Genomic DNA, 22,751 nt, shown 5'->3' with positions numbered 1-22,751 from the left:
ACCGTGATACAAATCGAGCTTGAGCTGTGTAAAGTATCCTTGGGACTTTAAGCAATGTGCTTGCATTGTACTTGCACAATATTAAAGGATGTGTTTTCATAAAGTGCACTTGTTCCACACAGCCACACAATCCTCCTGCAAAATCCTCAGTATCCTTTTGATTTTGAAGTGCTTTCAGATGTTTTTTAACCATGCCTATATTGTATGAAATAAATGTTAAGTGTTCAAAGTTGATATATTAATTTTATTGCTCCTGTATTTCAGTTGGTAGATGTAGTCAGTTCCATTAACGGAGATGTACTCTCTGTTCCAGATGTTAAATTTTAATACTAGTATTCTAGAGGGAGGACGACACTTTGTTCAAGGACTGCTGAATCCATTATTGTATTGCAGGATAGCTTTTGTAGCATATTTTCCTATTAGCTGAAAGGGTTATAAATACATGGATCTAAGACCGCTGAAAATCAGTCACGTTTTTAACACACTTCTTATACAGCATTTCACTTTTAATCTCACTTCTTTTTTAACGAATTCACATCACAGAATCTGTTCTCACTTAAGTATATTTTCTAAAATTATTACCATTCCGGCATTAAATTCAGAAATTTCACACGTGCCATTTGTTAACATCAGATTGGCAGCTAGGCATGACCTAAGGATTTCACAAAGATCTGGTAAATAACATCCTTCTGGTTTACAGTGGCCTATTAAAGAAGGTCAAACAGAGTTCTGAGAAATAGAGAAATAGTTGTTTTCAGCGTATACTCATCATTAATTATATGGTGGCGTTAATTTTCTTTAATACTTTTCAGTCCTGTGAATTTATTCTAACATAGAAGATAAGGTCGTATTTCTAGAAAAAGTGACCAACATCTTATTTCTTATCAAGGATAATGCATGTGCACTCAGGAAACGACTTCTGAATGGTGTACTTTAAATCTCACTGACTTCAAACACACTTAATGATGTGCCCATAACTAATAAACTAATTGATAAATAGGAAATTAAGCATAAGCATTTTACATTCTGAGTATTTATGTATTTGTGAATTGATCTTGTCTATACAGAACATATGCATTTTTTTGCCATGTTCATTACAATACCTTAAAAATTTTAAAGATAAAAACAACAAAACACAACCTTTTATCATTATGCTGCATGTGTATGGTAATGGTGAGCTTCCCATGGATGCCATTATTTATTAAGTAGACATATTTGAATATTTGTTTTCATAATAATCAAGTATCTTCTTTTTCACTGTATCATGGATTTAACATCAAAAAAGCAGAATAAAAATGATGACCTTTATATTAGGAATTTTCCAATACGTAACTAAAAAAACTTCTATTTTTTTTTTAACTTTAAGCTCTAATACTTTTTAAAACAAAATATTTTCCCTTTATTTTCTGTTAGCAGTAGATAAGAGCAAAGGCTGATCTTGTTTCTGAAAAAATTTTCTTTGTGAGATGGACGTTGTGCTATATGCCGTACCACTTTACGTTTGTTTTTTTTTGCTTCAGCATGCTATCTAACTTGCTAAAAAACTGTAGCTCACTTTAAGTAACCCCACTAAGTTGCATTGCACACTTTCACTGAATTTCCAGCTGTATTTGTGGAAATCTTAAGCAGAAATCATAGTTGACATCTTTTAAACCTCCCAGCAAAAATGCTGTTTGTAAAGGTATTTTAGTGATGTGAATGTAATTCTCTTACCAACAATTCATTCTGTATATGCTTTAAAACAGTTTTCTATATGTGTGTTTCAGAGTCTTTCAGAATGATAAACAGATGTTGTTCAATGAAAAGCAAACTACGTAATTTCAGTGTGTTTCTCAGTCTCACACATCAGTTTGGTGAGGATTTTGTAGGGCACTGGATTTATTTTCTAAAGTTAAAAAAAAAAAAAAGAAATCCTTTAATACTTTTAACTGCTTCTTGTCTGTTAAAGAAAACAGAACTTAATCTCTGGTTTAGAGGCTATGCTGGATCCTCTTTCATAAGCAATGCTGTAGAATAGTGGCTTAACGCTTAATTTCTTCTTTCTTTCACAAATGTTACTTAATATTGCCTTTTGGTGCATGATCTCATTTTTTTCCTTCTGCTTCTAGGAAAACTAAGGCCTATTTCTATGCCAGTAGAATATAACTGGGTGGGGGATTATGAAGATCCCAATAAAATCAAACGAGATAGTAGGAGAGGTAAGTGATCTGCTCATGTCTTGTACAAGGCATTATGGGTTTTATCATGCTTCAAGCAATGCCACAGGAGGCTACGAATACTAAATGTAATGTATACATGAATATAAGGAAAGATCAGACACATTCATGAAAGACGTATCTGAGTTTTCCTAAATTTGTAACCATTGGTTCTACCTTGGGAGATCCCTGAAGTGAAAGCTGGTAGCTACTGGGATAATATTCAAAGAAAAGTGTGGATGATACAGTGAACAAGCTTGGGCTGAACATTCAAAGCAGGTTACTTGTAAATGTACGAGACCACAGTCAATTGTATTAATTTAGGATCTGTTTTTTTAAAAAAGATTATAGATATGATCGTAAGTGTGCCACTGCTGATTTTTTAAAAGCTTCAAGATAACATCAGCATTTGTTTATGTGAGTCTTCATGTAAGTTTTATTTTCATTGTCAGCAAAACTAGAAACCTGAAAGAATAATGAATTTCCCCTTCAGATCAAGATTCAATATCTTCTTGCTATATCCACCAAAGAAGCAAATAAGTTTTGCTAGTGAAGAGGTCTTGAAGTCTTAAAATTGACAGCAGATCTTCTTACGAGTACTATATATTTTGAATGGATGATTATGATACCGTAAAAAAGTCATAATTATGCTTTGCATTACTCTTTCAACAGAAAATTCGTTGCTACGCTATATGAGCAATGAGAAAATAGGCCAAGAAGACTACATGTTTCAAAGGAATAGCAAAAAGGATACTGGGAAAAAGTCAAAAAAGAAAGGAGACAAGGGTAATAGTCCTAGTCATTACTCGTTGTTGCCTAGTTTACAAATGGATTCATTGAGACAAGATGTCATTGGCACACCTGGACCAGAGACCACTTTGTACCATGTGAGTAAAAATAATATTAATGGAACCTTTTGCTCTATGCTTCCTATGAGAGACTGTCATGTTTTTGTAGTGGTGTTGAAGACTTCTTTTGACTGCTTATCTTGCAGTCCTGACCTTGTTTCCTGACCTTTTGATAATAATTTGTTTAAAGCAAGCTATTTAGAGTCTTCCCGTAACAAATGCAGAACAGACACCTATAACTCTGTAACTAGAAGATCTTATGTTTGAAATGTAGTCTGATATCTCTGTCTTGACTTATTTTGCTACTGATGGAAAGGGAAGAAGCAGTCTGACTGAATGTATTGTGACACAATATGCCAAGTCACATTTGATAACTCCTTTAATATAGCTACTGGAAAGGCCTGTTAATGGCAGGAAAACTTGTTGTGGAGATATTTGTTTTTCCTATGAGGTGAGGAAGGCCCTGTTGCATACTGATTACATGTTGTGTGCGTTGCTGTTTTTAATACAGATAGAATAATAGATTTCAGTAACTTGAAGGTAAATTGGAAAGGAAAGAGTCTCCTGAAGAGAATGTAAAATGAGAATTCCAGTAACTTCCTAGTTTTCAAATGTGTCTAGAAAATGTAGGTTGACAGTCGCAACATATTTTAGATATGATGTTTAACCTCATAAAAGCATTTACATTTTAGACCTGTCATCACAGAGTAATACACACACAGTTATACAGCAAAACAATAGAATAACTGAAGTTACCTTCATAAACTAGCACAGCGAATATGATTTAGGTTGCCAGTGTTTAAGGGTAGCAGCACTGTGGGGGGCTTACCAAGAATTCTGCTTTGAAAAACTGGCAGCTAGATTTCCATTGAACATGTAAGATCCAGGTAACTCTTGTCTTAGAAGCATTATAAAGCACTGCTACAAATTGTTGTGTTATAGTTGGTGTGGATTAATTGAAAATAGTTTTTAAATTCCTCTAGACTTTTTGAATGGTGGGCTCACAGGGTTCCAAAACTGCTTTTTGCACTATATGTATAGGTGAGTGATAAATTTCAGAGATTGTCATTAATTATTACACTGTACTTCAGCTGACTCAGTTCCCCAGATGTGAAAAGGTTGTTGCTTTTCTTTCTTTTTTCTTTTCTTTCTTTCTTTCTTTTTTTTTTTTTTTTGTTTAAAATAATTGAGGCACCATGTTAAACTTTTTTCTTACGTTATTTTCAACCATTTTACACTTATAGCAAGTTGGAAATCTGATTGTGTGGAGATGTCAGTTTGCAAAGGCAAACTGATATATAGGTGCATAATACATGAGGCAGAGGAGTTTTTCTGTCCGCTTTGCATTGTATGCAGTCTTTTCTATAAAAAACCTAATCAGTCCATGAGACCTTGAAATCAAATATTTATGGAAGAAAATTGAAAAGTTATTTGCGTAACAGAGGGCGTTCTATTCTGAAAATAACAGTATGATAAATTAGAAATACTCTTCATGTTTTGCGAGAATATTCATCTCTCAATGGCATTTCTTTGTTAGTAAATATTAAATTTCTTGTATACAATGAAACTTTTTTAATGTCATCTTCATTTTTCCTTGGCTGCCTCTATTATCTGTTTCCAAAATCTGTTTGAATAAATAATATACATAGAAACTGGAAAACTCTTCAAAATTCTTATGTGAAGGTTACTGAGGAATAGCAACCAGAACTGACTACTAGCATTCTTCATGCAGGTTGGACACTCATCTGCAAAATGCACCTTAACTGTTAACGCCACAATTTCCACCACCATCTGATAATCTTTTTTGTGGATCGTTACCACAAATGCGTATCTTCATAATAATGCTATTAAATCTTCAGCTTCTTTTTGCAAGTTTAGTGGGAATTCATTTACTTATAAACATAAATAAAGGTTATTTGTTCTTTAGAATGCAAATTAGCATTGATCTGCTCACTGGTTTTGGAGCGGAATGTATGAAGTAGGAACCATAATAGGAAGCTTGGGACACTGATTTGTCCACAGGAGAAATGGAAGGAGCCCCTCACAAAGCATTCACAACTTTATAGTGCCCTATCACTGGATGCATCCTGGCTGCCATCATGCAATGCAATACAGTTCCCTGTTTATGGTGGTGCCACCTGTGCATATGGGCTTAGAAAATCCCAATCTAGTTTGCAGAAGGGGCTGTTTTTCTTTGCCACGCAGAAGAACATACACTCTGGTCTGAAATAGGTAAGCATACAAGGATTTGCTAATATCAATTACCTAGTTTTCATAAAGATTTTGCATTATCTGGAAATGGGAGTCTCTGGATGAGCATGAGTTCAGTGCAAGAGGAATGGTGATAGCTCCAGAAACTGTACTACTAGTAGTAAAATGTACTGTTGTTTTTTTTTCATTTGGTTTGGTTTGGATTTTTTGTTTTGTTTGTTTTTAAGAAACAGATGCTTTCATCATACTAGAATTTCAGGTGAAGAGAGAATACTGTGACTCCCTGGGATGCAAACCACAAGCCAGTGGTCTTTCCTTCCAGGTATCTTTAGATGAACATATCTCCTCAGATCCAAAAATTAAAAAAGATTTCACCAATCCCTGGTTGTTCTTTATGTTAAAAGATTTCATGTGTTCACATTCTGCATCCAACCTTAGATATCATTGTACCTTTGTCCTCTAGGTTTAAAGGTCTTTTGTTACCAAGTTTTATCTCCCAGTGTAGAAACTGTCAGGTTATAATCAAATCCTTTTGTATCCTAATTTTGCTTGAAGGGAATAAATGTCCATCAAGGGTTTGTTGTCAGAGAGTGTGTTTTCATGCATCCTTTTGTCATTCTCATGATTCTTTCAACTCCTCAGTTTTCATCTCAAAGTACACTAAATGTTCTTCCTCAAGTCTGTATGCTAGAACAGGACATAAAAATCCAGGACTGAGCTACAGGAAAGGAAAGTGACTTTTCTATTCCCATTCACTACTTCTCTGTTTAAATATTAAAAGGTGTTTTTACTGATTTTAGCCATAGTCTTGGCATGGAAACCTTTACTGCCTGGTTTTTTTTTTTTTGTTTTGTTTTGTTTTGTTTTTTTGTTTTTTTTATTGTGTCACTTTTTCAAATCACTTATTTGCAGGATTGGTATTCCCAGTCCAATAAGTTATATCTGGTATTCCTTGTTCTGTATGCTTGGCTGTGTTGAGACAGAACTTCTTGGGTGTTCCTGTTGAATAATCTGTGACTCTAAAACAGCCCCAAATATGAAATGCCAGAGAGTAACATCTCTGGATATTCAAGTAGGTTCTTGTGATTCCCTAGTCTGTAATGTGGAATACTAAAGCTAATAGAAGACTGCGATCTGCTGTGGAATGAAACTTCAGAAACATTTGATTTGAAATGATGCAAATTCTGTGTAAAGTTAAAAACACACAGTAACTTTCTATCTTTTCTCTTTTTTTTCTGAATTCCTTGGAATGGAAACCATGCAGCACACTTAGCATTTGGGTCTCATCCATGTCATTCTCTGAGTTTCAGTTCTGTGTTATCTTTATTCAGTAATAATAATTTCATTATTTTGGAGGCCCTTGGTACAAATGTTAAATAATTTTGGATTATTCAGTTAATGACGATTTCCCCTAAGGATTCCAGGTCTCCTTCCTTTTGATTTGTGTAGCCATTTAGGTATGTAGGGTGATATTTCTTTTTTTTTTTTTTTTTTTTTACTATGATTTTTTTCCACAGGAAAATCAGGTTTTACAGTTACACTGACTTCAACTCCTTGCTTCTACTGTGTCTATGCGTGACTCTGAAAAGAAAAATCTATGATCAAAAAGCTCCCCTTAACAGAATTGTTATTGTTTTTGTCCTGTCGACAAAGTGAAGGGCGTGGAAAGAATTACCATGGTGATTCTTTAGTGCATGGTTGTTGTTTATTAGCTGAAAATTGTCATCTAAAGAATGCCAGGTGAAGTGGGTTTCCTGTATTCTGAAGTGATCACAACAATATAGAAGTCTAACATTTTCTTGACCATCAGTATACTAAATTTCTATTAAATTACTGGTTTTAGGAATTCTGTTTATGAAATAGACCTGCTGTCTGTGGTCTGTAGTCAAAGGAGCATTTCAGTAACTTAAAAAATGATCTGCTTCTATCTGTATCCACAGAATGTAACCGATATAAACAGTATAAAAGCAAAAAAAAAAACAAACAAACAAACAAAAAAAAAAAAAAACCAACCATGTGTTGTATCTGTGAAATACAACACTTCTAGCATGCACTGATTTCTACCCAAGTTGTTTCTGCATTCTATTTTTCTTCTACAGTACTACTGAAGAAATACTAACATGGAGCATTAATGTTTCTATTAAGCCAAGGCAAACTGTTTGAGCTGCTGCTAATCTAGTGTGCAAACAGGTGTTCAGACTGATCTATTACTGTAGATACAAAATGGTGCCGTTAAAATTGTCTTGGACCTTTGGGGCATAAGAGATGAAAGCTCTGACACATGATTATAGTATTTTAAGTTCATTATATTATTCTGTATAGGAATTTCCTTGGTACATTGTGCTTTGTTTTTGTTAGAGGAAAATAATGTGGTTATTTAGTAGGGAGATTATGTCATGAGTCAGAAGGATTTCTGCGTCAAGTTAATAATAAAGCCCCTATCCAGATCCATACCCTTTCCTGTTAATCTAGGAATAATGCTGCTATAGAAAGAGAAAATTGCATGTAGCAAAGGATTATACAAGAAAAAGCAGCCTTGCTTACAAACTGTTTTCAAATGTACACCAGCAAACTTATATTACTGCCCTTTTTCCCTCACCATTCCTGTCTCCTATCCCTTTACCTTTTCTGATGTATGCTCGTTTATTAACGTAGGTACCAGCAATACCTAAAGAACTGCTGGTCACAGGAAAAACAACCAAAAGGAGGTTTTTATCTTCTTGCTTTGCTGATAACCAGTTTATTTAAAATTGTTTAACCTAGGTATTAATTTCTTGGTGACTTGAATTGTATTTGAAAGTAAAGTTAGTTTATTAGCAAGAGGTACCCTTTGAGGATCACACATCAGTAACAAGTGGTTCAGGATCAGATGCAGGAAAGAAATTAAGGATTTGTTTCATTTTGCTGATGGTATTTTTTAGGGTCATGTACATGTGTACATGCGTTACATTTAATGTCTCAGTTTTGCTTTAAATAAAGGAGAAATAAAATGAAAGTCACTTTTTTCCCCCTTCAAATTCAATTAAGATTGTGCACGTTTAACAAACCTACTTTCTTCTTCTTTAGCAATGTATAACTCCACACATGTCAGTGGCTCTTAAATCTAATAAATAATTTCAGTAGTTGTTGTGATCAGCATCTACAGAGAGCCATGTACTCTGCCTTCTACTTTCCGTGGGATTACACTGAGGCGATGAGTTTGAGGGATTTAGTGAGGGTTGTAATTTCAGTCTTCTTGCTATTTCTCATGAGGTACTCATGTGTCTGTACCAGTTCAATCCAGTGTGTTTGCTCAGCAGATCCGGTGGCTCTGCATCTGCCTGAACAAGCAGAATTCAATTGGTTGCAGTCATCTCACTGAACCTACTAGAAATGAAGAGCATTTGTTTATGAGTCTGTTGCAAAAATCAATTTTTAGCTGATAATGAGATAAATTGGAAATGAGGCAGTAACTTTTAAGAAAAATGAGGGTTTTTTTCTACTTCGGTGATACATATTTCCAGATATTTCATGCTTCCCACCCACCTATCCAGCAAAAAATACAGGAAAATGGTTTTTATAAATTCAATTCAAAATGTAATATTTGAATGCTATCAGTATAGAGGACAATTTATCCAGAGTTCTTCATTTTGAAAACTTTAAAAGCTTTGTCTAAGCTGTTGTTTTTCACTTACTCTTATTCTTCTCTGCAAAAAGCCTGAAAGGAAGGAAACTTGAACATAAAGTGCATACATCTTTTATAAAAAATCTCGAATCCAGTAGGCATGTATTTATGAAACCTTTTAATTGTAGTATAGAGAGTGTAGAACATATGCTTATGAGTTCACTAATAAATGTGTGCACAAGCTACCCATCAATTTGTTGCAGAAATCTTCTGAATAGAAATGGTGTCTAATAAATGCTATGGAATGGAAGGTAGTCTACAAGAAAAATAAAAGCCACAAAAGAAAGAAACTAGCAGCTTGTTATAATTCTAAGCACTGCAGCATTTAAAGATTGATAAATGTTTGGTTTAGATACTTGGAAAAAATGTTTGGTTTAGATACTTGGAAAAAAAAAAAAAGTACTTCGAGGAAAAAATTGAAAATTCAATTGCACAGATTTTAAGTAGGTGTCTGAAATCTAGAATGCCATTACACCATTATGACAGATGGAGCTGGTACACTTTCTTCTTTAAACTGTATGTAGTCCAACTACAGCAGTCTTTAAGAATGAAGGTTCTCTTTTTTTCTCCCTAATTTCACATTATGTACAATCAGGCTGTTGATTACTGTAGAAGTCCAGCCATTAGTATCAAAGTCCTGTTTAACTAAAGTGCATAGTGAAAAATATTTTCCATAAATATATCCTTTTTTGTTGTTGTTGTTGGCATTCAAAGTAACATTGCTTCTTCTCCATGATTTTTTTCACTTCTATTTAACTATTTTATTAATACAATAAGAAATACTGAAACTTGCAGAATGGCTATGGTTGAGCAGGCATCTACTGTCATTAAAGGAAGCCTTAAACTCCTTCTTTAAAATAAACTCGTAAGAAATAATTGATTAAAAAAAATGATGCTTGCTGAGTTAAAATTCATAAGCATTGGCAGTTGTATATTTTCAGCTAAAAAATTCCACTGTCCAGAAATTAGATGATGTTCATAAAGAGTTCTTTTAATAGTTCAAAATTGTGAAAAAAATCAGACTACCTACTACCATAGAAAGAATTATAAAGCCTTGCTTCTTTGTTAGAAATTAGCTTTTTGCGGTCTAAGTACAACTCTATATCCACTTGTTTCCACTGTAAAGGTGGAAAAACACAAACTTCAACTGGAAAGTCTATGTACTTTAAAATTTCATGAGCGAAGTTGAAAAATTGAAATATTTGTCACTATGTCTAGACTGCTCTATAGTACTCTGTGAACTTCTGCTCCAAGTAGATTCCCAGGCAGGCAGCTCAGCAGGACAAGTCAATAGTCTGAACTGTTGGCATGTCTGATCTCTTTTCAAGTACTCAAATGTTTGTAAAGATCCAGGACAGCACAGCTTGACTCTGGTCAAAAGCAAACAATGGGATATCCCTCTTTGAAGGTGACCAGAGCAAATACTACATTGACATTCTATTCTTCTGTAATACTGGTCCTATTTTACTTCATTTTCTGTAGCCTTATAAGTCTGCGCCAGTATCTAGATCAATGTGTGTGGAGGTGGAAGGTGCTTAACATTCTGCAGTAGAAACAGAGTTGAGTGGGCTTATGATGTTATAGAATAATATGAAATTATTTTTAAAAGTTCAGAGGCAAAGGTGTTGGTAAAATTATTCACATATACAGAGTAGAACATCCAATTTTGCTGCAGCATCATAAGCATCTAGCTCGTATCCATTTCTCATGTCAGCTTCCTCTAGTATAGCCCATAGAAGAACTTCTGTAATAAGAGACAACTGGAAAGAACTACAATTAAAAAGTCAGTAAGGAGAAAAAGGACAAGACAAAGAAACAGAATGGAGAACTCTTATCTTGTGCCTTCGTGAATCTGGGGCCATTTAGTCTGGGGAAAAGGAGGCTGAGGGTAGACCTCATGGCTCTCTACAGCTACCTGAAAGGAGGTTGTAGCTAGGAGGGTATCAATCACAAAGAAACAGTCTCAAATGAACCAGAGAAGGTTTAGATTGGATATTAAGAATTTCTTCACCAAGAGGTGACAGGCTGCCCAAGGAAGTGGTGGAGTTGCCATCCTTGGAGAAATGGAAGAGACATATGGATGTGGCAATAAGGAACATGTCTTAGTGCTGGAACCCAGTACGTCAGGTTGATTTTGTAATCTTGATGATCTTTTCCAATCAAAATGATTCTATGTTTAAGAAAAAATAGTAATTATGTTGTTAATTATAGAAGCCCATATAAGCCTGCATGCTGCGCACATAAAAACCTGTAGAGGTGACCCACTGTTTCACAGCTGCTATGATGGCACTGTTGCTGAAATGCACCACCCTCTACCTTGCTGTGTTCACATCCACTGATTGGTCACCATAAACATTCAGCAAGCCTCAATGGGTGCCATTTTTTCTGCATGAAGGAATTCAGTGACACACCTTTGCTTCATCTTCACTTCCATGTCAGCTGTCAGACTTGTCAGATCTTGTCAGACTGCTCCTCTGCTGCCATCTGTCACATAGCTACAGAATGTAGAGGAATATTGGTGGAAGCCTCTACTGCCGTATCACCAGCATCTGCCTCTGACCTTATGGGCCAGCATAATTAAATAGGATGCATTACTTTCAGCTCTCATATTAAACTCCATGATCAAATATGGAATTGTTGGTGCTCATCAGTAGATGGTGGTAAACTGAGTGAGTGACTGAGCAGTTGCCTTAATTCTAAGAAAAAATGTTGGACAGAGGAGAGGAAAAGGAACAAAATTATGATTAGTCTGCCAGAAAGTGAAAGACCTAATGTCTTGGTAGAGACCTAGTAGAATTCCTAGTGAATTTGCCACAAAATAAAAATAAGTATGACAAAAAACAAACAACAACAAAAAAAACAGTATAAAGTGCATAGGGGAGGGCTTCAGAAGATCTCTGCTCCAGTCTTCAGCTTAAAGCAGGTCAGCTCTGATGTCAAACAAAGCTGTTCAAGGCCTTGACCAATCAGGTCTCGAAAACTTCCAAAAATAGAGATTGCATGAACTTGTGGCCAGTCTGCTCCATTGCTTGGCTGTGCTCATGGTAAAAAAAAAAAAAAAAAAAAAAAAAAAAAAAAAAAAAAAGTGGGAAGTGAGTGGTAAAATAGAGATTTGAGTAGTAAATTAAATAGTAACTTGCCCAGATGTAAGGCATTGTTTCTGATGTAACACTGCTGTTTAACTGAAATAATCTTGTAAAAGAGTCTCAGTAATCTTACGTTTGTTCTGACAGTTCTAGATTTTCACTCATTTGAACTCAAGATTTAAGAGAATAGATGTACAATGCAGCTTCTACATTTGACTTCTCAATAAGCATACAGTTTATGAAATAGTTTATATCATCAGGAGGGATTTCTAAATTATTTTAAATATCTGGAATATTACCTGCATTCTTCCCAAGCAATATTATTCCTGTCACTGGTGAAAGAATACTTGCATATCTGCATTGCTTCTCTTTAAAAGAACTAGTTGAAACTATGAGTTTTCTCTTCTTGGGGAACTGGTTGCTAAAATGAAAATTGAGGTATTGGATATGGGAGATTTTGCATCTATTTCTATATGACCTGTAATTTTTAGTGAAATCTAAAATCACTGTTGCAGCAAAGCATCATGGAGATTGGTTCATGGGTCATCATGAAACACAAATGGACTCTTGTAGAAAGTTTTCTACTTTAAATTTACTCTATTATCTTCTCTCACTTCTGACCATGAGGAAGAAAATAGTCTGTTATAATCTCTTTCTATGATGAAGCTGGGAAATTCTTCAAAAGTGAGGGTGTTACTGAAAAGGTCATCTAGTCCAACTTTGCCAGTATAGATTTATCCCCTACTGCATATGATATAATGCTCTGAAAGTGTAATTTTGCACTGTCAAGAGATGTAGATCTATAGACCAATAAATCTCCCAGCTCAGAACATTTCCTAATTTTCTTTCACATCCCTGTTCTGCGTTGGTTTTTTGTTTTGTTTGTTTGTTTTGTTATCTATTTCATTTAATCGTTTTGTGTTGCATCCTGGCTTTATTTCCTGATAGACGACTTATGCCTTTGTAGATATTAGCATCGTTAGTACACCAGTAAGCTGCATTAACTGCAGTTGGTACAATCACAATAGCACAGTTGAGAGATTTCTTCTAATGCAGAATAAGTGATTTAGTCCCTCAGTCATTCCCCTTTGATAAAGAAGAGATTAAGCATGTCATGTTGTAGCAGAGAAGCATTTGTTAGCCTTTGCACAGAGGGGACCCAGCATGAGTTATTACTGCAATATTGTGGGGAATGTCACATCTGTGAGAAGAGAGATCTAGGTCCTGACTTCTCAACTGGCTCCTCTCCACGCTCCTTTTTGTACAACGGAAGGATCACGATTATGAAAGCAGTGAATCAAGGACATTGACTGGCATGCGTCATGAAATCTGACATTGTAAAAATCTGAATGTGGCTTGAACTAAGGGGGAGCAGATGCCCCTTTCAGAGCACGGTTTTATCAAAATGCTTTGACAAGCAACGCAATTGCTTCTGAACAACTGATTGTTCAAAGTGGTGGATTTGACTCAGTAGGAGTCTTTACCCCCTTCCTCTGCCCCACTTGCATGATGGCAGTCCCTATGGGCCTTGTGCTGACACACACAGTGGGAAATTGTATGGTTATATTTGCAAGGAAAGTGGTTCTTTGCAGCAGTGTGGCTTCTGAACAGAAGCTATTTTATAAGATGTTTCTGTTGTACTGTGAAGAATTGCCTGTTGCTTAGCACCTCATCTGTGAGTCAGCCAATCTGTCTCTGCTACTGCACCATGGAAGGAAAAAACCCTCATATTCTTCGTACAGTAATAACTGTTTTCTGTTCACTTCTGAAGTATATCCTTTTGTTTTCAGATTAACCCCAGTACATAATATTTCTAACACTAGTGAATGCTGACTTTAGAACGAGTATAAAAAACATAGCCATCTTAGAATTAAGAAGACCTAATGTTCTTTCCTCACTTCCTGAGTTACTCTTTCATCTTATATTTAGAGGAAATTTTACAAAATTTCAGCAATGTATCCTGGAATGAACTATTCCTTTTTTACCTTAATTCATAGATGCAATGGAAGTGTTGGGCATGAATTTTAACAGAATGTGTAAGGGCCAGCATACAAATATTCTTTCTCGCATTTTCCCATGGAAACTTGCCCTCTATTGAAGATCCTATTATTGTAGAACTGTAACTATTACTACAGCCAAGACTGCAAGCTGTTCCTGGTATTGTGGTGCAGAGAGACACAAAGGACTGCTTTCTGGAAATGTCATTTTAGTCCTGAAGCGTACAAATGCAGGGAAATATCCAAGCCTTGGAAATGGATATAGCATTCTTAACAATGATTTAATCAGTAGGTAACATTTTCTCCTGATAACGAGTACAGATATTTCACCACTTAAAAAGAACAAATTTGGCATTGTGTGTATTCTCTTCTAAAGATGAGCAGAAAAATCATTTTGGTGACTGTCTTTTTCATCTTCTCTAATAAGACTGTTTCTTCTGTGTGCTCCTAGGATCACAGAATGGTTTGGGTTGGAAGAGACAGTAAATATAATCTAGTTCCAGTCCCCCTGCCATGGGCAGGATTGCTCACCACTAAATCAGGCACTAGATCAAGCTGCCCAGGGCCCCATCTAACCTGGCCTTGAGTGCTTCCAGGGATGCACCCACAGCTTCTCTGGGCAACCTGTGACAGTGCCTCACCACCTTCTCCTCCTAATGTCTAATCTAAATCTCCCCTCTTTTAGTTTAAAGCCATTCCCCCTTGTCCTACCACTATCAGGTCATGTAGAAAGTCAGTCTCCCTCCTGCTTATAAGCTTCTCCATTGTTGAGGGCCACAAGGAGTATTCTCCAAAGCTTTCATTTCCTATTTTATCAAAATCTTTGCAACTTCATAATCCCAGAAGAGTACAATTTTCTATTTTATCGATTTTTCACCAAAAAGTTAATATTTTTGAAAGTCAAAATGAGTTTTCTGTTTCTCTCACTGGAAGAATATTATGCCTAAGTGCTAACAGAGAGTAAATTCCAGGAGTTTGTCTTCCTTGAAGCAGTTTTCTCATTCGTTAGAGAATTAATGTACCTCGCATCTTTCTCTGTCACACAGCAAGGCTGAGCAGTCGGAAGGAGAGATCAATCTGAAGTTTCACTATTGGGAGAGAGCTGTGAATTTACTCCTTTTCATTATAAGGATCTAGGTGTTGTAAGAGGAACAGAAGTTTGCTTGACTGATTGATGTCTTCTGGAGGGGCAGTACAAGTAATCCACGAGGTTTCTGGGACATGTGCATAGTGAGCTCTTCTCACTGATGCCTCGTGAAAGAATTGAAGGCATTGGAAAAAAGAAGGGAATTCTGTGTGAACATAAGAAAGACTGTTTTAACTGTGAGGATGGTTGAACACTGGAGAATGTTGCCCAGGGACTTTGTGGAGTTTTTGGTTTTGGAGATAATCAAAGCCCAACTGGAGATGGCCCTCAGCAACCTGCTCTAGATGACTCTGCTTTAAGTAACAGGAGGGGATCTCTGTAGGTACCTTCCTGCCTCAGCCATTTACTAATTCTCTGACTGATCCATTCAAGTCACTAAGAGATGAATCTTGGAATCACTGTGGGGTAGAAATAAAAATAAAGGATTCAATACTATTCTTTAATGGGTGATAATTAAGTTTATTTCTCCTTCTTAAGTGAATGCAGTTGAAATCTACGCTGTGATGGAACAACTGATGCATCACAGTCTTTTGCCATTGAAGATTAAATGCAGTTTTTGAACCTTTCCTTTCTCTCTTTAGACTTACCGCCAGTAAAGCAGGTACTAAAATTACATGTTTCAGAGTAGATGCAGAGAATGATTTCAGAATAAATTATTCTAATAAACAGCACTTGTCTAGTTGAACTTTTTATCCTTATTTGCTTCAGGCAGCAATGACACATTCCTTGTTCTATCAGTAGTAAAGACAGTGGGGGAATATGAGAGAAAGAATAAGAATTCCTGAAGAGAAAATCTGTGCTTGCTATCACATTTCAAACAACCACAGTCTCGTCTAGCATATTCTTCTTGGATGAAGCATCTTTGATATTATCAGACTTTGTATACTACGTAATAAGGAGAAGATCCTGCACAATGTAACCATATCAAGAGTGGCAGCTAGAAATTTGACAACTTCATTGTTGATGGCTACATATTTTACAGTAAAAAGTTCTTAGCATGTTCTTGTCAATACACAAATTGTGTGTGTTGTGGGGTCGCGGTTGTAGCTCCAAAAACATAGGGACCCAGTCAGAGCCATAGCTATATATATGATGAGTGACACACTGTACATCTAGTACTTCCTAGGTGTCTTTTGAAAGCTCCTGTGGGAAAGGAAAAGGTGCAGGAGTTAGGATCATTGGTTATCTCATTAGCAATGGGCTTTTTTGGCCGCTGCCGAAAAAGCTTTGACTTTTGCAAGTACGCATTCATTTAGCCCTAGCACTAAAAGACCTTACAAAAAATTCTGGTATTTTTGCGTTTCTGAATCAATGTAAAGGGGGGATCAGGAAAATAGTGTGTGGTATAACATTCCAAGTAATGAATTGTGGGATCAATTCTTCCAGTGACTGCTAATGTGTCTGTACCTCATCACTCATTTGACAAAACAGTGATTCATGCATCTCTCTGTCTGAAGTCCCCTCAATTTAAAAGAGAAATATCCACAGGATATTTGTTATAAAAATTCTAGCTTTTTGATGTTATTTTCCTTGTACTACAGAACCTCACTTTTAGAGATCTACTCATACGTAATGTTCATACTGTGCTTTAGTGTTAAATGTCTTAGCTAGAAACTTATTGCTGTCCTTTTAAATCCAGATATGGTATATTATTATAGAGCATTCTCAAGATCAAAGAGAGCTGTGAAGGGAAGGCAGAAGTCTGCATTACCTAAGCATCGAAAGATCGATTTGATTCATAAATTTTGCTATTGGGAGGTGAGACTGCAGGTCTCAGGACACTGTTAATCAGCTCTGATGTTCTTTGACTATAAATCACTTTTGATTCGAACTCACTATGGATTTATGATTTACATACAATAACTGTTTTGTCATCAGCCTTGACATCAGCCTGTGACTTGAGTTTAGGAACATTTCTGTCTCTGCTTTCATAAATTCACTGCTATGCTTTTGTATTAGATTTTCTCACAAATGGATCATCCTATGTATTGCATTTGCATTTTACCTATCCAGAATGAAGCACTGCTTTTTGAAGTTTTGTAAACTCGAGTTCTTGCAGCATGTTAAAAATAGTTTATTTGCAATTTGGTGCTACTTGATACTATTTCTAGCAATTAAATAGATGCTAAAATCTTGTAGCCACAGATAAATTAGAGGATATTGAATATATGAGAGGTTCAAAGTCCAGAAGTCAAGTTAAAATAATAGACAATTGGCAAAATAGGACAAAAAAAAAAAACAATGATTTTGGAATAATCGGAGAGTTAGTGGTATACAGATATAGTAGCAAAAACATCCCACACGACCTTAAAAATCAGATTTCCCAAGCATAAAATTTTTTTGCAGTTATTCTTTGTTAGCAGTCCCTGAAGTCCAGTCAACACACAAGGCAATTCAAACAAGCCTGTGACATATCTTTATTTGTTTTTGCCTTCCTGAATAGGATCATGACTTGGAGTGCAGTCCTTCCTTATCCCACTTTTTAGTAGATTCCTGTTGTTTCACCCTTAGATAGTTTATCTGATTCTCAGCCATGATAACTGGCTCCTTCAAAGTATTAATTCATGCCTCATCTCTTCACTTCTATGCCGATAAAGTCCTGTCTGGCTCAGCTTCATCTCTTTCTCCAAAAATGTCTTACAGATGCCCTGTGTGGACTCAGCTGGCTTCATTGCTGACAGTAATCTCTTCTTGTTTCGAGACCTAAATGTAACAACAGGTCGATACTTGGCCTTGCTCTAAACAAAGTAGTTATCTGTTGTGAATGCAATTCTGCTGCTGATTTACAGCAGGTTTCAAACATTCTGAGTTCTCAAGAGGTCTTCTCTCATCACGCCTTTGTAGGAAAGTTCTTTAAAACTATGTTTTGCTTAAGCATGTATGAAAATAATGCTACTTGTCATTAGCTCTTAATGGAGGCTAAATAATACAGCAAACCAAAAAGCACAATACAATTGGGAATACATGGTTATTAAGTGTGAGTTAGTTAATAGTGATGGGTAGTGTGACAATATAATATAAATAGGCTTGAATTTTATTACTTTTTCTTTTTTTTTTTCCAAAAATTTTGGATCTCCGTACATGTCTCACTAAGAGAAACATATTCCATAGTTCATCAGCACTGAGGAAACAGAGCATAGTCGATGAGGTCAAGTTATTGAGTGTGAGAAGTCCAAAAATAGGCAGCACCAGTTTACTATTTTTTTTCCAGATATCAGCTTCTCCCTCTGCAGACAAAAGTTACAATAAGTAGAAATGTTGCAAGCTACTGTGCTGAAAGTTATTTTACACTGACAGAGAGTGAAGTGTATGACTGTAAATAGCTCCTTAATGTCTAAACTTGCAGCTTCAGAAAAATTGGGTTTGACTTGAGCTTTCAAAAGGAAAAACAAACAATAAGGATATCTACCATTTTCCTTCCAAATCAAAATGAGCCCAAGTAAAAGAGTAGGAGTTTATTATTCTCATAATCTGTTGTTTCTCACTTCCTGCTTTACAAAATGGTTAAGCAGAGAATCCCTAAAGAAAAATGAAGAAACAAACATCTGAATGAAGACTTTAGGAGCCATCACATTTAACGCTAATTTCTATGTCTAATCCAGATCTTCAGAAAAGCTTCAGTTAGGATCTTTTGTAGGAGAATATATATTCCGTTACAATGAAGGACTACACATGATTTTTTGAACTTGTCTAAGTTTTGGACATGGGTGACACATTGTTTTGGTCTCATGCATATATATGTTAGCTATTAGAGAAGCTCTTGCATAGGTATTAGAGGAATAGTTCGACCCCAATTCTTTGGGCTTCTTCCTCAAATTTCTGAAAAAATAGTAGCCCCAAGTCAGTAGTTTTGATAACCCTTTGTTATGCATTTGTCTTCTACTTTTATTTTAGGTATCAACTAGAATTTCCTAACTGTTACTGCAGTTTTATCAAATATCAGATATTTGATATCTGACAGAATTTTATCAAATATCCATCTCTTTTGATAGCAGTTTCACTCCAAATTAATACTGATTACTTTGTTAACTTTCCTGTTTGTCATGAAATAAATACATTAATTGAAACTTAAATTATTTAATGTTTTTATTATTTAAATATGTTTTTGATACAGAGTGCTATCAAATTACTGCTAAGTAGTTCGTAATAGTTACTCACATTTTCAGGCTTCTGAATATTTACTATTTGCTTTCAGTTTTGCATCCCTTTTGATCAAATATACTGGAGTTTTGGTACTATTCAAGAAGCTGAAAGTAGCTTTTGAGGATGAGAGAAAAACCTGAAAGTCTCATTTCTTGATTTCTTGAAAGCTTTATGTTGTACGTACTATAATGCTGGTGTGTTGTTGCACGCCTGCTGTTTTTCTGAACTATGCTTCTATATGTGATTACTTTCTTGCTAAAGCAACCAGGAAAATTACAACTGTTGGTGACCTCTTTTCTTAGTGTGAACTTCCATTAGAATTTTTTTTTACTCTGAAGCTGCAACCATGCTATAATCATAAAAGTACGGTGAAATGTACATACCCCAGGGCATAATGCTATTTACTATTATGCAGTTTTTTGATGGGCTTTCAGAACTCTGTCAACCATTTTGAAGTGTGTGAAAGTAAATAGAATCCATGTAGCAAGTTCAGTAATGATCATTTGCAGCTGTTATGGCTCATGCATGCACAAAGAAATCTCAAATGACTGGTGGGATATGCAGCCAAGCCTTCAGAACAGGCAGACTGAAGAATTGTCTAGAGGAAGGCTACCACCTTTGTCAAAAAAAAAACCAAAAAAACAAAAAAAAACGAAGACAGAAACGTAGCAGTAATCTCTATTATTTTCTTTCTCTTGAAATAACATGCACTTTGGCAGCTGCTAATAGCAAAAACAGATATATAGATATGTAAATAAAATGTTTCTCTGATGTTCTGTATACATGTGCTTTTGTCAGAGGGTTTATTTTAGGTATATTATTAAATACAAGTTCAAGCAATTATGTATTATAGCAGGAAATTATTGAATTCAAATAACTGAGGCTCTGATACTCAAGAGAGCTTTATATCAAGTGTCATCTTTCTTTGGGTAATGCAAAGTTTTGCTAATTGTATTTTGGGTAATCGAAAAACATGTCGTTCAGAATTTGAATAAACAGTTGCAAATTTTCTTCAGGAGTGAAAATTTCCATTTGGGTTAAGATGTTAATCTATTTCATCTTAGTGGCAGTTTTGTTTTCATTTCATCTATTTTTTGAGTTAGTAACAATTTTCTTTAATGTAGAATGTTATTTTTCATTTAATTTTATGTTTGGTTTCAGAATTAGTAGGAGATACGAGTTCTTGGAAAGAAGGACAAGATGTATGAGAAAGTAGTTGCTCAAAGCTCAGATTGTAGCTGAACCAAAATGTAGTATACATATGTTGAAATCCAGCCTTGTGGGTAGATGATTGAATATTATCATGCAGTAAAATTGCTTTAGTACAGTTGGATTTCTGGTTTTGGTGTGAATCCATATTTCTAGGATTTGTGGTATTAAAAAGTGTTATTTGTGTTAATGTTATACTTGTCACATCACAGAACTAAGCTGTAGAGAGGGAAACATTATATCAGTAATGTCAATACTGTCAATACTGGGACAGGTCACTTGAATGTGAAGTCTCCCTACGTGGAGACAGTTGGACCTAGGCTGGAGATGACCCTGAAGAACATGATCTGCCATTGGCACCAATTTAAAACAAGCCTTACTCTGAATAGGATATAGGACAGGAGCTCCAGAAGTCCTATACATCCTCCACTGTTTTGAGATTCCAAATGACATCGAGAAAATAGCTTTATTCATTATCTAGTAACTGTAGAGAAGCTGCAGATAACATTTGGTGATTTCCATAGTAAACATTTTTAGATTTCATCCTCACATGCCATAGTTTGGAGGTACGTACCGTACCATATCATCAATGGTGTTGTCTAATACACACTGCTTATAAATATTTAAAAAAAAAAAAAAAAAAACATTTCCCAGGACAGTGGTCACAGCCCCAAGCTGCCAGAATGCAAGCAGCCCTTGTACAACACTCTCAGACACAGGGTTTGGATTTTGGGGTGGTGCTGTGTGGATCCAGGAGTTGGACTCGATGATCCTTGTGGGTTCCTTCCAACTCGAGATTTCCTTGTGCACTCATGAGCAGCAATAAGAGAAAAATAATTTTTTTGTATTGAGAAATTTTTTTTGTATTGATTCATTGTACGTTGCAGTAAGAATTTTTAATATTCAAACGCTATAGTGTGGCCATTTCTTGGTTTCAGCACAAACATAATTTGTCTATCTTTATGTACAATTAAAATTCAAAACAATTAAAATTGTGTTAAATTAAATGTTCAGAATAATTAATTACAGAATTCTTTAATTCAGTGGAGTGATGGTTATCTGCATTTAAAGTTTTTAACAGAAAAGACCATAAAATCTGTTAATATGCATTGCTGCTTTTAATAATCTAGAAACTTCGGGAACAATTTCCAACTTGTCTTATTTCCAAGGCAGTAGGTTTGTTCGTGGGATTGGATCAACTGGAGAGAAATACTTTCAGTCAAAATCTGGTTTAAAAACAAGAACAGTTTCTATTTCAAAATACAGATCTGCGAGAATTCTTCACTGTTGCAATTTACCATAATTAAATATTAGATTCACTTCTGAGCAAAATATGGGATGTCCTAATGATCATCATGTAAATGCCTTTAGACTAAAAGCAACTAACTAAAGCAGTTATGTCAGGAAGATCGTAATTAGACCATTTATTATAAATGCAAGAGCTGTATAGCTTTACTATCATAGGAAACAGAGACATGTTCTTTTTTATTAATAGAATTAGAAATAAGAGACTATTATATAGAAAATTTTCAGTTGTTAATGGCAGATTAATTTATGGTCTACATTAGTATTCTTAACCAGGTTCTTCTCTTTTACAGTCTTATGAACATATGACCTTTTTACAACCAAAACTGACATCTTTTTGGCCTAGAAGGCTATTGGCTGAAGGTGTTACCTGAAGATGACTTCAGCTTTCGCAATGTTACATTTCTTTTATGATAGCATGTGGTTGAATATAAGCGCTGCATTATCTCTTCTTTTGTTTTGATTTTCTTCTAGACATTTCAGCAATCTTCTCTACAGCAGAAAAGTAAAAAGAAGAACAAAGGTAAAAAATAAATTTCTTTTCGCATGTTGGTAGGAAGAGAATTGCAAACATCAGCGTTTACATATGCGAATACCTTAGACCAACTAGAACTTTGTTTGCTTCAGTCAAATGAGTAATTCAGTTGAGCGGAAACTGAGTTCCTTGGAACATCATACCGAGAAACTATTAGTCTGCTATGGAAGTCTTATAGTATCCTGTTACCTTATCATCATACTGCTACTATTTTTTTTTTCAATATTTACATTCTAGCCTCTTTGGGGACAGGGCTGTTTTTGCAGCTGTATCCACATAATGCCTTACTGCAGTTGTTGCTCGTTATTTAAGCTGTCTGGTAATTATATCATGGTAAACTGTTTTCCTTTGATTTAGAAATACAAAGGCCTCAGGAAATGTTCTGCTGCAAAAGGAGGTTCAAAGAGAGGT

At 35.4% G+C, this 22,751-nt stretch overlaps 1 protein-coding gene across 7 annotated transcripts in view; it reads left to right on the top strand.

The window, feature by feature from the left end:
- Positions 1-22,751, top strand: part of CNKSR2 (connector enhancer of kinase suppressor of Ras 2) — a 206,467-nt gene that overhangs the window by 125,499 nt on the left and 58,217 nt on the right. For all 7 annotated transcript variants that reach the window (XM_085210940.1, XM_085210931.1, XM_085210919.1 and 4 more), the window contains 3 exons: positions 2,109-2,198; positions 2,868-3,082; positions 22,280-22,328. In XM_085210940.1, the coding sequence (XP_085067066.1) occupies positions 2,109-2,198; positions 2,868-3,082; positions 22,280-22,328 (354 nt within the window). The remainder of the gene's footprint in view (positions 1-2,108; positions 2,199-2,867; positions 3,083-22,279; positions 22,329-22,751) is intronic.

Source organism: Meleagris gallopavo, chromosome 1 (genome assembly GCF_905368555.1).
Source record: "Meleagris gallopavo chromosome 1, MGAL_WU_HG_1.1, whole genome shotgun sequence".
Taxonomy (NCBI): Eukaryota; Metazoa; Chordata; class Aves; order Galliformes; family Phasianidae; genus Meleagris; species Meleagris gallopavo.
The sequence above is the reverse complement of the archived record's forward strand: the minus strand, read 5'-3'. Positions and strand labels throughout refer to the sequence as shown.